This window comes from Eurypyga helias, unplaced genomic scaffold, assembly GCF_000690775.1.
Source record: "Eurypyga helias isolate BGI_N326 unplaced genomic scaffold, ASM69077v1 scaffold25609, whole genome shotgun sequence".
Lineage (NCBI taxonomy): Eukaryota > Metazoa > Chordata > Aves > Eurypygiformes > Eurypygidae > Eurypyga > Eurypyga helias.
In genome coordinates this window covers 42665-56778 of record NW_010270587.1, presented here as the reverse complement: position 1 = coordinate 56778, position 14114 = coordinate 42665, and the positions used below count along the sequence as shown (strand labels likewise).

The window sequence follows — 14114 nt, the reverse complement described above, 5'->3', positions numbered from 1 at the left end:
TCTTCGTTGTACTCTTTCCCTCGCCTGTCCCTCTCGGCTTAACAGAATGTGATGTATTTCTCAGCCAAAACTTTGAGAGAACCTTTTGGGAAAGTGATGATGAGTTTACAGGGGGCAGGGTCTGTGTGTTCCAAACTGAACACAGTGTCTTGGCTCTCATCCAGCGTCTCGTGGTTTTTCTTTCAGTTTGCCAAAAGCTTGGCACAATTTATTAATGAGCAAAATATCAAAGACCTGAAAGTTTGGACCAGCCAGATGAAAAGGACAATTCAGACTGCTGAAGCCTTGGGAGTGCCTTACGAGCAGTGGAAGGTTTTGAATGAGATAGATGCAGTAAGTTTTTCCTTTCTAAATGTCTGCTCAGATGCTTTGTTTGCTAGGGATGAAGGAAGTACTTAATTTTGTTATGATGTGCCTTTTCTGGGCTAGAAAGCCATTTAAGCTGGTTCTGGAGGCTGGAAAAATTGTCACTGATTCCTGTTAGCTAGGCTAAACGTTTTACTAAAATTTGCCATGGCTTATCATTCTCCTGTGAAAGCCATGATGCTGTGAAATTTTCAGCAGGTGGGGAATGGAAAAAAAAAAACCATATTTCCTATATATAGGGTAAGATCTGCTCTAAGATACATAAGCAGGTGCAACAGGTAAAATGTGACCTTGCTCAGTGACCTTGCTTGTCCATCTGTGCAACTTCACTTGTGTAGGGATTTCAGCTTCCTTCTAAGCAGGCCTGAGTCCAGCCAAGTGTCCTGTTCCTCACGTGTGACAGTTTGTCAGAGTAACAAAATACAATTGTTAAAGGTTATTTTTATATGGGTTTTTGCAAGAGTGACATCTGCTTTTTGCACTGCTGGGAATACATGCTTTTTAATTCTTTTTATGACCTATAGGGAGTGTGTGAAGAAATGACCTATGAAGAAATACAGGAAAATTATCCGCTTGAATTTGCACTGAGAGACCAAGACAAATACAGATACAGATATCCTAAGGGAGAGGTATGCTTGTTTTTCCCTCCTGAAATGAGGGGCTTCCCTGTCTTCTTGAATACATGCACGATGGCTTTAGGAAGGCAAAAATATTTTATTCATTTAAAAATGAATAAAAAGGTGGTTCCTTTTTCCAGGTGAAAGCACATAGGAGCTTTCAGGGATTGAGCCCCACCATTTAATTTGATTCAGGGCTTGAAAAATAAGTTTCCACACTGGCCTTGCAGTGATAAAGCAGGAAGAGTGATTGCAAGGCTTCAGACTATTCCATATGCAAACATACTGCCTAGATTCCCTTTTTCCATTCATCCTCGCTGTAGATAATGGCTGTTTTGCATGCGGCTCTGGCTGAAACGCTACGGCAATCTGTGGCCACGTTGGTCTTCTGCTTTAATGAACTCCTTGCCTCTAGGAAAATAACTTGCTGACAGCTTTTCTGAAGCAAGGCCATTACAGCGCAGCAGTTACCAGATGGCCACCCGGCCTGTCTGTGGGTGCTGCCGGCTGAGGATTGAGGGCAGCAGGGCGGAGGAGGAAGCGGACCAGCTGCTCGGCTCTGTGTGTCATGGGAGAGCGCAGCTCTCTGGTTGTCTTCCTCGGAGTAATCGTGGCAGAGCAGGTTGTGATAAGAGCAGTGTTCTTGCGGGTGTGACCTGTCTTGCAGCTTAACGACTGCCTTGTTAGCGAAGTTGTTCTTACTCATTTGAACGGGTGTTTGTTTTTTCAAACTGATGCCAACCTCTGTCATGGTGACAAACATTTTGAACATTTTGATTGCCTTGGGGTGATTAGTTGGGCTCAGTCGTTTGTCAGAGGTAGTTTCTCTGCTGCTGGTGAGAGCCTCAGGGGTTTGCACGGCCTCGCTGGAGGCCACAGCGTTTCTTTTTGCCAGGGGCAGCCCCCGTGCCTGGCTGGCACCAGCGTCAAGGCTTCCTGCTGCGGCTGTTCCCTGCCCAGCTGGGTGATGTGCTGTGTTCTCCCCGCATGCAATGCATGGCGCGTTTGGGAAGTACTGCCTTTACTGTGCTTGTGAAAATCAACTTCAGCACGCGGAGGCGGGAATCCTGCCGGTCACCCGCTGCAGCAGATTCACTCTGTGGGGCAGGTTGCTAGAGACACCCGGCCTCCTTGCTGTGTGACTTGGGTGGGATGGTGGCTGCCATCACCAGACCAGTTCATCAGACCCGTGGCTTGTTTTCAAAGGGCAGCCTGAACAAGTCAGGCTTTGTGAACTGTTTGTATGCTGACTGTAGGCTGGGCTTCCCAGATTTTTGCTTGGAAGGGATGCTTTTGAAGATGAGGTATGGAAAATAATGTGCAAGACTTAACCTGTACATTTGCGGGTGCTGTGAATTAAATTCTAGGAATTTTGTGGAAATTCTTGATCACAGTGACTAATTCAACAAAGCTTTTCCATGAGGGAGTGTCGTGGTTTAACTCCAGCTAGCAAAATACCACGAAGCCGCCCTCACAAATCTCCCTCCCTTCCTCCATGTATTTTGTTGTATGTATGCTCTTTGATAGTCTAGAAGACCTGGACTTTGCTCCTGATTTAAGAGAAATTATTGCTACAGTGTTTGCCTGTGCACTGATCTAACATTCAGAAGATGATTGACTGATACCAAAGTAAGATACTGTTCAAAGAGTTTTCCCTTTTCAATGTGCAATCTGTTTCTCCTCCCTGCCCAGTCCTATGAAGATCTCGTTCAGAGGCTGGAGCCGGTAATTATGGAACTTGAAAGACAGGAAAACGTGCTTGTCATATGTCACCAAGCTGTCATGCGCTGCTTGCTTGCGTATTTTCTTGACAAGCCTGCAGGTAAGTCTTCCTTGATACGCTACAAGTGGTCTGGTTTTTTGAAATGTACTAGTTAAGGTTCCAAGTCGTAAATTGTAACTATTTCCTGTATCATCAGTGGGTGGTTGTCCTAGGCAAGTGACTTTTTGTATTTGAACCACACGTGAAGCTTGGTAGTTCAGCTTTATTGCCCTAAAACGTGGTAGTGTTTTTCTGCTCTTTGACTAGCATCTCCCTTGCATGCCGGGGTGGAAACCAGACATGCTCTCAGATAGAGAGACTTCTAAGTGCTTGACCTGTAACATCATAGAAAAGTTGGCGTTCTTGTAATCTGTATTTTGTATGTATTTGGTTGTTTGATTTCTCAGAACAACTGCCTTACCTGAAGTGCCCGCTGCATACAGTCTTAAAGCTCACCCCGGTGGCTTACGGTAAGTAGCATTAAATATATGTAATAGAAGCCTAATTGTACTGTCTGTGTCATCAGCAAAGTTTGTGAAGGATTTAAATCAAAACACATTTTAAATTTGTTTTGCTTTAAAAGGGAATCGAGCAGTTACATTTGCCATTGCACGTGTGCCTGTACTGCTGTGTTAGAATCGATGAATTGCGTTATGTCGGAAAAGAGGGAAGTGTTAGTGCAGGCCTGGAAATACCAGTGGCTCTAAGCGCTAGGGACCATTCCCTGCAGCCTGCTGCACCAATTCCTCTGGCAAACCTGTGACACTTCTGCACGCCTGATAGGTCAAGGCCTTGTTTCTTACTGAGGTAGTGAGGGTATCGCCCTTAGAAGACGGGCAAATTTACGTAAGTCTGTCATCTCACAAAGGGTGTACCCCTTACCCTTCAATGATTTTGTTCTCTTTTGCTGAAGTGTTTTTTCATGGGCCTTCACTGTGTTTGCTGTTGGCATGCCTTTGTCAGCAGCTCTTACTCATGCTCAGCTCGGGGGCTTGAACGGAGATTTGCTGTTAACTTGTGGAGTGAGGGGTAGGGGCTGTGACATCTATTCCCGGATTTTAGGTTTATGGCTAATTAAGTGGTGGGTGTGTGTTTTAATCTCAGCTTAACACGTGCCTGCTGTTAATATTAAGTGATGGTTTAATTACATCTTCTGATAATGCACTTCAGAAGGTTATTTATCGACAGAGAACTACCTGCACAGCTTACTAGGAAACGGATTGCCAAAAAGTGCTAGTTGAGTTATTGATAGGAAATGTAAAGGTATCTTGGATTAGCAGCTTCAAAAAATAGCAGTCTAGACCTGTAAACTGGGGGTTTTTTGTTCAGTTTCAAATGAAGCTGAGACCAAGTGAGTAGCTGTTGCGCTGGGAAGTGCCTGAAGAGGGTTCTGTCCTTTGGTTGCGGTGAGGTGCTGCGGTAGGTGATAACTGTCTATGCGGTAGTGACATCTGCTGTTCCAGCCTTGCATGACAAGCTGGAGTCCTGAACATAGAGATTTAAAACAGCTGAGACTTTCTGGGTTTTTTTTAAAGGTCAGTTTTTTGGAAACTGGATTCTCTCGACTCTTTCATCTCAGCCTGTTTCCACAGAGAGGTTTTTGTTTCAGTGTGGTTTTGGTGGGGGGTTGGTTTGGTGATGTTTTGTTTTTTCTTTCTCCTTTTTTTTTTTTTTTTTGTGTGTGTGGGAGGTTGGGTGACTGTTTATAAGTCTTAAGAGGGCCTGGATGTTTGCAGTGTTTGTTAACCCACTAAATGAGGAAGGAAAAGAAGTGGTATGAAATGCCACCTGTATCCTTCTGACCTCAGTGAAAGAAATGCCATGGTTTGTTTTTAAAGTGTTTGATAGGTAGCACGTTTCATAGATGCATGGAATGGTTTGGGTTGGAAGGGACCGTAAAGCCCACCCAGTTCCAACCCCCCTGCCATGGGCAGGGACACCTTCCACTAGACCAGGTTGCTCAAAGCCTCATCCAGCCTGGCCTTGGACACTGCCAGGGATGGGGCATCTACAGCTTCTCTGGGCCACCTGTGCCAGTGCTTCAGTCCACCTACTTTCTGGAATTTGAGCATCTGAAAATGCAAGGGCTGTGTAAACTATGCATACACTAATACTCTGTAGCATTATCTCAAGCTAACGTGCCGCTTTGCTCCAGGGGGGCAGGATGCAGGATTGAACACAGTGTGTTTAATACTGCCCAGCTAATCCCGTTCTGGGGTAACAGCTCCCTCGGGGGTTTGTTCTTCCTGGCGTTGGAAGCTATAATCATTCCCACTCTGTGTCTGATCTTTAGGAGAACATCTGTTTAGGTCCTGGCAGTTGGAGCAGGATAAATTAGACTTTTACCCAGCAGTCAGGTGTAGTGGTGGTCTGCGTGGGAGCACACAGGGACAAGAAACGGCACCTCGCCGTAGGGATGAGCTTGTACGTCATTAGGGAATATGCAGGTTGCAGTTAGCTGTGGAGTAACTCATGACCCTTTAGTTGACATTTAAAGCTTTCCGTACGATAACTTTTCTCAGCTCTTAGCTCGGCTAGCGGTAAGGATTGCGAGGTTCCTGTGGAAGCGTGTCCGCTCTGTAACCGGTCCTTAGTGGCCAGCATCAGGCATCAGCACTTGCCTTTGCCTGCTGTCAGGGGTCGCAGTGGATCTGTTGGATGGAAGGTTGACTGGGGTACTCTTCTACGGGAACATGTGTGCTTTTCCCCTGGAAAATCTGTTTTCTTGATGGTTTCGCAGGTGCTGCTGCGGTGTTTGCCCAGTGGTCATGGCAAATGGGGTTTCTCAGACTAGGCTTCCTGAAGAAAAGTCAAATATTTGCCTTACTGATTTATATTAGCTTGTTTTGAAAGTGCAGGGCTTTCCTAAAGAAAGGTTAAACCCACCTTTTTCTGGCATAGGGTAAGTAATTCTGTGGGGTGAGTTGTGGCTTTAGGAATAAGTGAGCACACAAATCTAGCACTGTTTGTGTGCTCAGATGGCCTCTGGTATGTGAGGGGAGTTGGACTCTTAACATCTGTTGTGTAGGGTAGAGCTAGCTTCTAAAAGTCATGTTTGGGTGAGAAAGACAGTGTTTGGCAATTTGATGTTGCGAAAAATGGTGCGGCCTCAGTGCATTGAGTAACCATAATTCTCTTAAGTGGGACAGCTTATGCCCCCTAAGTTATAGTCCTCCCTCCTGGCTTTAATTTTTCTTACTTCTCTGGAGTTTTCCATTTTGGGGTGAAGAGGAGAATTGCCTTTTCTGAAGTCAACTTTATAATTCCGTGTAGCTGGGGGTTTTGCATGCCTGGAGGAGTGGGGGTTGCTAACAACGTGCAGCGTTTTCAAATGTTAAAAAACGAGAGCAGCATTTCTTTTCTGCATTACCATGAAATTCCGAGATGTTTGAAAAACCAGAAAGTCACAAATAAGAACTTTGTGACTGAGTGTTGTTGTTGGTGTATGTTTAAAACCGGAGTTTGTTTCAGAGAAAACAGCTATAAAGCTGAAGCAAGATGGATTATCACATGGGAAATAGTACTCATCCTGGTGGAATAGATTATTCCAACAGCTTTAGCTATTCAGAATTCGGGTGATTCACGTATAAACCAGATGGGGAAAGTGATTAACCATCACCAGCTCAAAATTAGATTGTATCTGTATTATAAATTCATTTTTAAAGCAGACCAATTCTAAAAATGTCTCTTCTATCCACAGGATGTAAAGTGGAGTCCATATTCCTGAATGTTGAAGCCGTAAACACACACAGAGATAAACCTGAGGTAAGAATATTTTTCAAATCTGAGAACTTGACGTGACAGCTCTGAGCTGATGGTCCTTGTGGTATGAAATGATTTGATAACTCAGCTGAGTGGATGTCATTCTACATATCAAGCTTTGCTACTGATTTGCTGTTGGGGGTGGGGGTGTCCTCGTTATTGAGCAAGTTTATCCTCCTGACGAGCTGTAGCTGGAGTAGTTTGTCTTCAAAAAACGCATGGCAGTTTGGAGGCACGGCATCAGTCTGAAACCTGCGTAAAGTTCTTCCAGCAGGCTTGGGCATTTAGCAGGAGTAGTGTGTAGGCAAAAAGTACGTTGTTGGGAATGCCACGCTCGTTTTGGAGAGCGTAAATAATGAAATCATCAGCTTTTTCATCGCTGGGATCGCTGGTGTTTGAAAAAGAGGAATTGGTGATGCCGCCCGTGCTTTATTGCCAGAGCTGGAGGGGAAGGCTGGGTCTGGGGATCTAGCAGAGCAACCAGGGAAAAGGGAATTGAGTGTGTTTCTAAACTAAGTGGAGAGAAGGCGTTGGGCCGCAGCAGCTTTGCGTTCTCCCTGCGTCAGGTCCGCGGGTCTGTGCCCCTCAGTCGGCAGCAGCTCAGGCTGGTTCTGCTGCTCGCGCAGAGCTCCTCCAGCGCTGCACTGTGACGGCGGACTGCGTGCTGCAATAAAAACTGCCGGTTCCCTAGCAGATCTGCAAGCTAATGCTGCCAGGTATGGCACCGATTCCCTGCTGAGGCCACGAGCCACACCTTGACAGTGGACTGACGGTCAGTTTGACGTCGTCTTTGGTGGTTTGCAGAGCAGTGGGTTGTGGTGAAGAGGAACGTAGTGATAAATGCGTTGGGGGGTGTGTGTTGAGGAAGGCACGGGACACAAAACGCCTTGCTGACGTGAGGGTTCATGTTTGTGGCAGTGCTGCACCGATGCTGGAAGGGTCTGCAGGGAAGTTTTGTTTGATTGACGTGGGTATTCCGAGCTCTGAACATACTGGCGTAGGGTCGTTTGTAGCCAAGACGTTTCTCCTTAGACAGCCGTGTTGCGCATTTCCTCTCTCTCCCCCTCTCCTTTGTTGTCATGCTTTACCACTTGGGTGTCTTACTGGTTGGGTAGGTGTAGGAAATCCCTTCTGTTCTCACAGTGCCTCGGAGGTGCTGGAGAAGCATGCTGAAAACAGACGGCGGCGTCTCGGAGGTGTGGGATTATCCCCGTTAAATAACGTCAGTCAACCCGACGTCTTTAGCTGGGGTGCTGGATTCACAGCTTGCTGAAGCGTCTCCAGCTGCTGTTGGACGTACTGCTTCTCTAAGCAAAGAGGTTTGTTTTGATGGGGAAAGCTCTGCCCGAACCACCGAGTGACTCTTAACGGGCCTAGCGAGTGGGCTGGCTGCACGGAGGTTGGTGCCGGGGGGTTGTGTTGCAGGTGCCTGTAGAGGATCGCGCAGCGAGTGGCACTGCAGCGGACACAAAGTTGTTTAGAACAGAAATAAACTGAGTTAGCAGGGCATTTTTATTAAAACACCCCAAACACTTTTCTCCTCCTGCCCCCAGAGAAAGCCAGCCCAGTGAAGGAGGGGTGGTGAGACGCTGTTCGTGTAGCAGGGCTGAACAAAGGACTCCGTTGGTCCTGTTGGCATTTAAATGCTGCTCGGAGGACTGTGCCAACTTCTAAAGCTTTCACTCACACCACCTACGAAAACCTTAATTACTGCTGTCGAACAGAAGTTTCAAGTAGTCTGGAGAAGTCAAAGCATTTAATTAAAGACAGTGTCCCAGATAACGGCGTTGTTAAACCGTGGAGCTGTTCCGTTAGGAGTTGCCCAGTGTGCTGTTCCGTGCCCCCACGAGCCATCTGTAGGCCGTGTTTCAGAACAGAGCCCTCGCTACCGCTGAAAGCACCCCTTCTCACGTTGCAGAAACGCGGGCAAAGCACTAGAAGGTTTGTTTGCGGCACGCGTGAACTTCGTGGGACGACGAGGACGTGTCTGAAGGGGACTGAAGCCTTGTGTTTGTCAGTGTTGTAGTGGCTTAAGCTCCTGACCTTTTCAGACGAAGGGTTCTGTCGGCTTTGTGCTGAAAATAATTCAGGGGAATTGCTTTGGCTGTTGCTTGGGTGCCCCTGTGGGCCAGGAAACAAGCGCTGGGGTGAAAGTGGGAACGGGGTTAAATTGAAAGTGCGGGGGTTTAGATTGGATATCGGGGAGAAATTCTTCCCGGAGAGGGTGAGAAGGCACTGGGGACAGGTTGCCCAGAGAAGCTGTGGATGCCCCATCCCTGGAAGTGTCCAAGGCCAGGCTGGATGAGGCTTGGAGCAACCTGGTCTAGTGGAAGGTGTCCCTGCCCATGGCAGGGGGGTTGGAACTGGGGGGGCTTTCAGGTCCCTCCCAACCCAAACCGTTCCGTGAGTCTGTGAAAGGTCTGCTTCACGCCTCTTGGTGAATACCAGATAGGGGGGTTGCTGATAGCAAGAAACCCCATCTCCTTTTTGACTTCGTGGGCGGGAGAGGGAGATGTCAGAAGGCTGAGTCTCCTTACCACGCTGTCAGACAAGACTCGTGAAGCCCATCAGCATAAAGTGTGAAGAATTGGCAATGATTTGGCATAAAACGGGCCACATTTTAGCTCGAGCTCTTGGAAGGAACCTCAGAGCAGTTGCTCATAGGCTGCTCTCTCGGTACAAGAGAGATACCAGTCACAGACTCTTCAGGACTTGCACGAGGTGGTGCCAGGCGTGATTCCTGAGCCCGGTTCCATGTGGCTGCGCTCCAAGCCGTGCTTCCCGGCACGGGTGCTTGGCCGCGTTGCTGTTCTGGTCTCGTTTGGCTTTGAATAATTTACTGCACTGAACATAATTAATTTTTTTTCTACAGCCTCTGCCAAATGAGGTGAGATCTAGTTGGTGTGAGCGGTCTGGAACAGTTAAGGTGTCTGGGACATGGTGTTTCTGATTTGTCAGGGTGGTGCAGTGCCTGTAACACAGACAAACGTTAAGGCCTTCCCTTGGGAAGGGATTAGGTGGCATAGTTCAGCAAAGTACCAGAAGTTGCTTCATGGATAGACTTGTTTAAGTGGAGTCCTGCTTGGGCCTGTAAAAGACTTGCTCCTAAACATGAGTGACTCGAGGTGTTGGTAATACTATCCACATGGGATCAGTGATTACTGTAAATATGTTGTCCTGCTGTTCCCTTCTGCAATACCAACAGCTGTCACTCTGCTGCATTCTCGGGGTGTGGGGGGTGCTAATAAAAATCTCTGCTTTAAAATAAATGCAGCTGTGTACTCGTGAAGGAATCTGACTGGTATCTTTGTTCTTACTGCTGCGTGTTAAACATTCTCTGTATTTTTATTATTACACAGAATGTAGACATTTCCAGACCTCCTGAGGACGCTCTTGTAACAGTCCCTGCTCATCAGTGAATCCCGTGTGCTGATCAACTCTCGAACTTGGGGTGCTGTTTTCATCCTCCTACTTCCAAATACATTGAAAAACTAATCATTCCAATCACTTTGAAATAAAAAAGCCCCCCTCCCCCGCCAAACCCAAGGACTCCCAAACCAAACGTTTGTACAGCGCATGATTTGAGCAAATTATCAGATCGCAATAAAACTGTGTCGCACCAGTTAATTTACTGCGGGTGAGTTCCCAGACATTGATCGGCTGTCACTGGAATGCTGGTTTTGGAAATCACTGGGATTTAAGATCCTGCAGCATTAAGTTTGATTGTAACAGCCAGCAATCATTTAATGTTTGTTGCCGTGTGTTTTCAAAAGCCACAAAACTCAACGTTCTCCTGTGTGAGAGGAGAAAAATCTTGTTTTCTAGGCCCCAGCATCACCTATTTCAGTGCCCTTGGGAGTGATTGGACTGCTACGTAGCCTCAAATAACAATCCTTAGTTACTGCAGAACCTTAATCCTGCTCATCCGTAGCTCTAGTGCTCTAGATGTGCCAATTGATGTGCTGTTTGAAGAGGGTAGCAAGTTTCCCCTCATTCCAGAACAATTATTCCAGGTACAGGAACGTGTATGAATGTTCTTAATGTACGACTTTTCCTACCAGGGGTTTGCCTGCTGGCGGGTGGGATTTCGGGTTTCCTCTTGTCCTGCTTCTCCTGCAGACGTGGGTGACTGACGCTCGTTTCCCAGCTCTGCTCCGGATGTTTCTGACCCAGGTTTTATCTGGGCTACGCCAAGCAGCACTGCCTGTTTCGGAATGTGGGAGCAGAGTTACCCAGGTTTGTCGGTGGGTTGTGACTTGCCTTCAAAGGGATGGAAAATGGGGGTGTGTTCCTCCCTCCAGTAGGCATGGGATCTCGGAACTGCTGAGTTACAGCAAAAGCCTTTGGGAGGCTGGAGAGGGCTGCAGCTCGTTTGAGACGCAGTGCCGTGCCTTGGCTCCTTTCTGCGGCGTTACGGTGGGCAGGAGGAGGCAGCGGAAGCGTTTCTGCCGCTGAAACAGCTTTGCTTAGGCAGCATTGAGTCTGGGAAAGGCAGATCACCACCCAGTCCTGGAACTGTGTTCCGTAGGGGTCTTTTAGTCTTGGAAGGAAGCACCAGTGGTGTGTTGTGGAAAGCTTACAGCTGTTGGGTTTCTCAGGTGGTATGTTTCCAAACCCAGGATTTTGGAAAAGAGCATGTTACGTACCTGCAGGTCGATAACGGTGCTGAGGGTTTCGGAGGTTCGTAGCGGTTGTGAGCATCCGGTACAACCAAGTAACCTCCTGGCCGGAGCGCCTCCCGCTCTGCCATTCCGTGCCGAGTTAAACCGCTGCCCCAGGATGGGCTGGGACTGGGGGGGAACCCCGATTATTGCCCTTTCCCTGTCGTGACCTGGGAGTGTTTTGTCGCTTTTCTGTGTTTAATTGCCCAGCCTCTTGGTGTGTGCTTTGCTGTGAAAATTGCCACAGAGGAGGGGATCTGAGCCTGCTGGACCCACTTGCACACGAATTAGTGAGTCTGGTTGCGTTTACAGCCGAGGTGACATCCCTGGGAGGTCACAGGGACGTGGGCCACAGTCGGGTGCTGAGAAACTGCCCCGAGGCAGCTCGGAGTGCTGGCGCTGTGCAGGCGTAAACTCAAGGCGCTGACTTTCCCTGCTTGGAAAGGATGGCTAGGGCTGTTGGAGGAAGCGGAGGGACAAGACGGAAAGGGCAGGGACTTGGCCGGAGAGGAAAGCTGGGCTTGCCCGCCCCGTGGCTGATGGAGGTTGGGGAGGGAGGGGGATGGCAGAAGGGCCCAGGACCCCCCATCCCTGCCAGCCTGGCTTCCCGGGGCTGCGGTGGCAGGTGACTGCCGAGCGCAATGCTCCTCGTGCGACATGCTCGGTGAGTGAGGTGGGTATTTAGAAGCAGGCTTACGCTCCGAGGAGTCTCCTGCTGCGGCAGGATGGCCAGTAGTCCTTTCTTGCTGGTTTCTTTAGTAAAGGGTAGGCGTGCTGGGGGGGAAGTGCCGGTTTGTGGCACAGCTCACCGAGGGAAAGCGGGCTGATACGGGGACGGCGTGGTTATACCGGACTCTTTATTTGTATGGCCATGCTGGCTCCTCAGCTGCACCGGGCCCTTACCAACTGCATCCGTCTTCATTGCTCCTGAGCCCTTTAGAGGTGCCTTCCCACGGAATCTTCCCGCTTTGCTGGGAAGATGTGTAGGAAATCAAAATCAAGCTGAAACGACAGGCTCCGTCCTGTTCGGAAACCCCTAGCACCTTGGTTCTGGGGGGAGGCCCTGTATGTAGGGTTAAAAATATGCAAAGCAGGGGAGGAGTATAACGAGGAGAGGAGTGGTATGAGGAGAGGAGTGGTATGAGCGTGTGTTTGGGTTAATCTGTGTGTTCGAGTCTTTGCAGAGAGCACTGTGTGGGACTGACCCTCGCGTGAGGCGGAGTGTGACTGCTCCGGCCCTGGAGAGCGCTGAGCCCCCTCGGGGAGGGCTCCGGGCGCTGCCAGCCCCTGCCCGCGCTGGCCGAGGGAGTGCCCCTGGGCCTTGGTAGAGACGGCATTTAGAAAGGCGCGTGCTGTTTGTGTGTTTGTGTTCCCACTGCGGCGTTGCCTGGCCCCTCCGGAGCGTTGCTGCTGGTGCCGGGCAGTGCTGTCCCAGGACGTGAGTTGCTCTGTGTGTGCTGCACAGTCGCAGGGACACCTTTCCGTCCCAGCAGCTGGGCTGACACCTTGGTGTCTTCCTGAGCAGCAGCACTCCTCTCCTTGCACGGCTTTTTTTCCCTCGCGACGCCCAAGGCTATTCTGGAAGCGGGTGCAATCCCAGCTGCTGTAATCCAATCTACCAGGAATCCGTTTACCATTAATGAGGATATTAATCCCTTTCTGAGCCGCTGTTCATCTGGCCTTGCACTTGGGTATCCTGTTGGCCTAGTAAACCCTAGGGGGTATTTATTGGGGTATTTGTTTTAACTGATGCTCCATTTCATTTTCCTTTGAATTGGTGGCAGATGCTCAGCTTAAACGGTTTGAGCCAATATTCTTGGAGTGCCTGTGGAGACATTTCCACACTCCCAAGGAATTTCTGGGTAGGTGGCATCAGTTGCTGAGAAAAACACAAACAAATGCCAGCGGGTTTTCGGTTTTTTTGCTTGTTGAGGTTTCTTTTTCCCTTGGAGTCACGCGGAATGCGACTTGCTTTGCCGAGCCCTCGTGTTCTTGGGCCAATGCTGAAGCTTTCTCTGTTTCCTTTGCTGCAGGGAAGATGCTGCCTGCAGAAAGCTGGTTCTGAAACAGGGTTGTTGCCTTTCTTTACTCCAGAGGGAGAAGTCGGGCAGCGGGGTGGGCACTGTGCTGGTGGGTGCGGGGATCTCCAGGGCCTGGGAGACTCTACCTGGCGGTCCTCGTGCGTGTCTTCTGGGAAACCGTGGTGTGGGCGTGGTGGGAGCCGGGGCGATCTGCCCAAGGGCCCGAAGGCTGGTGGGGAAGGGAAGGGCTGGCGTTGAGGTAGGAGAATTGGGAAGGGCAGAAGTGACGCCGACACGCTTCGGCCCCCAAATCCCATCTAGTACTGCTTGTTTAGCTCCTGCTTTTGTAAGAAACGGCTGAAAATCCTAGAAGCTGGGCTTGGGGGGGGATGGCTTGCTTTTCAAGGTGAGGCGTTTCTACTGGTGGAGTTGCGCGCTTGTTTGAGAGCGTGCGCTCGCCTCGCGGTGTGCTAGCAGGGCGCTCCTCTTCCTGCAGTCCGACCGAAGAGGTTTGTTTTCAAAGGAAACCGATAACTGTGGCTGTAAACCCACTGCACTGATCCCTGGTGGCAGCATGACATCTGCCAGTGTGTCCACACGTCCCGGGGGGCACTTAAACCTTGTGTTACCAGCCCTTCAGGGTGCCTTCCCGTGGTGTGGCTGCTGACAGATGGGATGGGAATTGGCTTCGTAGCTGCTGGCGTTGTTTCCTGGAGCGTACTCCAAACGAGGAGAGGTGGGCTGGGTTTCATCAGCGCTGGTGTGGTCTGTGACCTTGGCCACGTGGTTTTCTTGCGCTATAGGCACGGCCGAAAGGCCAGCAGAGGTACAACGTTGCGGCGTGCGCACGGTGATGGGTTGTCCTTACCAGACCCGTGGAAACGCGTGTCTGAGACGCAGCCCCCGCGTTAGCTGGGCGAGGGGC

At 49.5% G+C, this 14114-nt stretch overlaps 1 protein-coding gene across 2 annotated transcripts in view; it reads left to right on the top strand.

Moving 5' to 3' along the window:
- The window catches only part of LOC104514753 (6-phosphofructo-2-kinase/fructose-2,6-bisphosphatase 4), a 25666-nt gene that overhangs the window by 11281 nt on the left and 271 nt on the right, over window positions 1-14114 (top strand). The window contains exons 8-13 of one of the 2 annotated variants that reach the window (XM_010158514.1): window positions 187-333; window positions 891-995; window positions 2676-2805; window positions 3153-3215; window positions 6446-6510; window positions 9867-10028. In XM_010158514.1, the coding sequence (XP_010156816.1) occupies window positions 187-333; window positions 891-995; window positions 2676-2805; window positions 3153-3215; window positions 6446-6510; window positions 9867-9926 (570 nt within the window). In that variant the 3' untranslated portion in view covers window positions 9927-10028. Of the gene's footprint in view, window positions 1-186; window positions 334-890; window positions 996-2675; window positions 2806-3152; window positions 3216-6445; window positions 6511-9866; window positions 10029-14114 lie in introns of those variants that run through there. The other variant, XM_010158515.1, reaches the window with a different exon arrangement.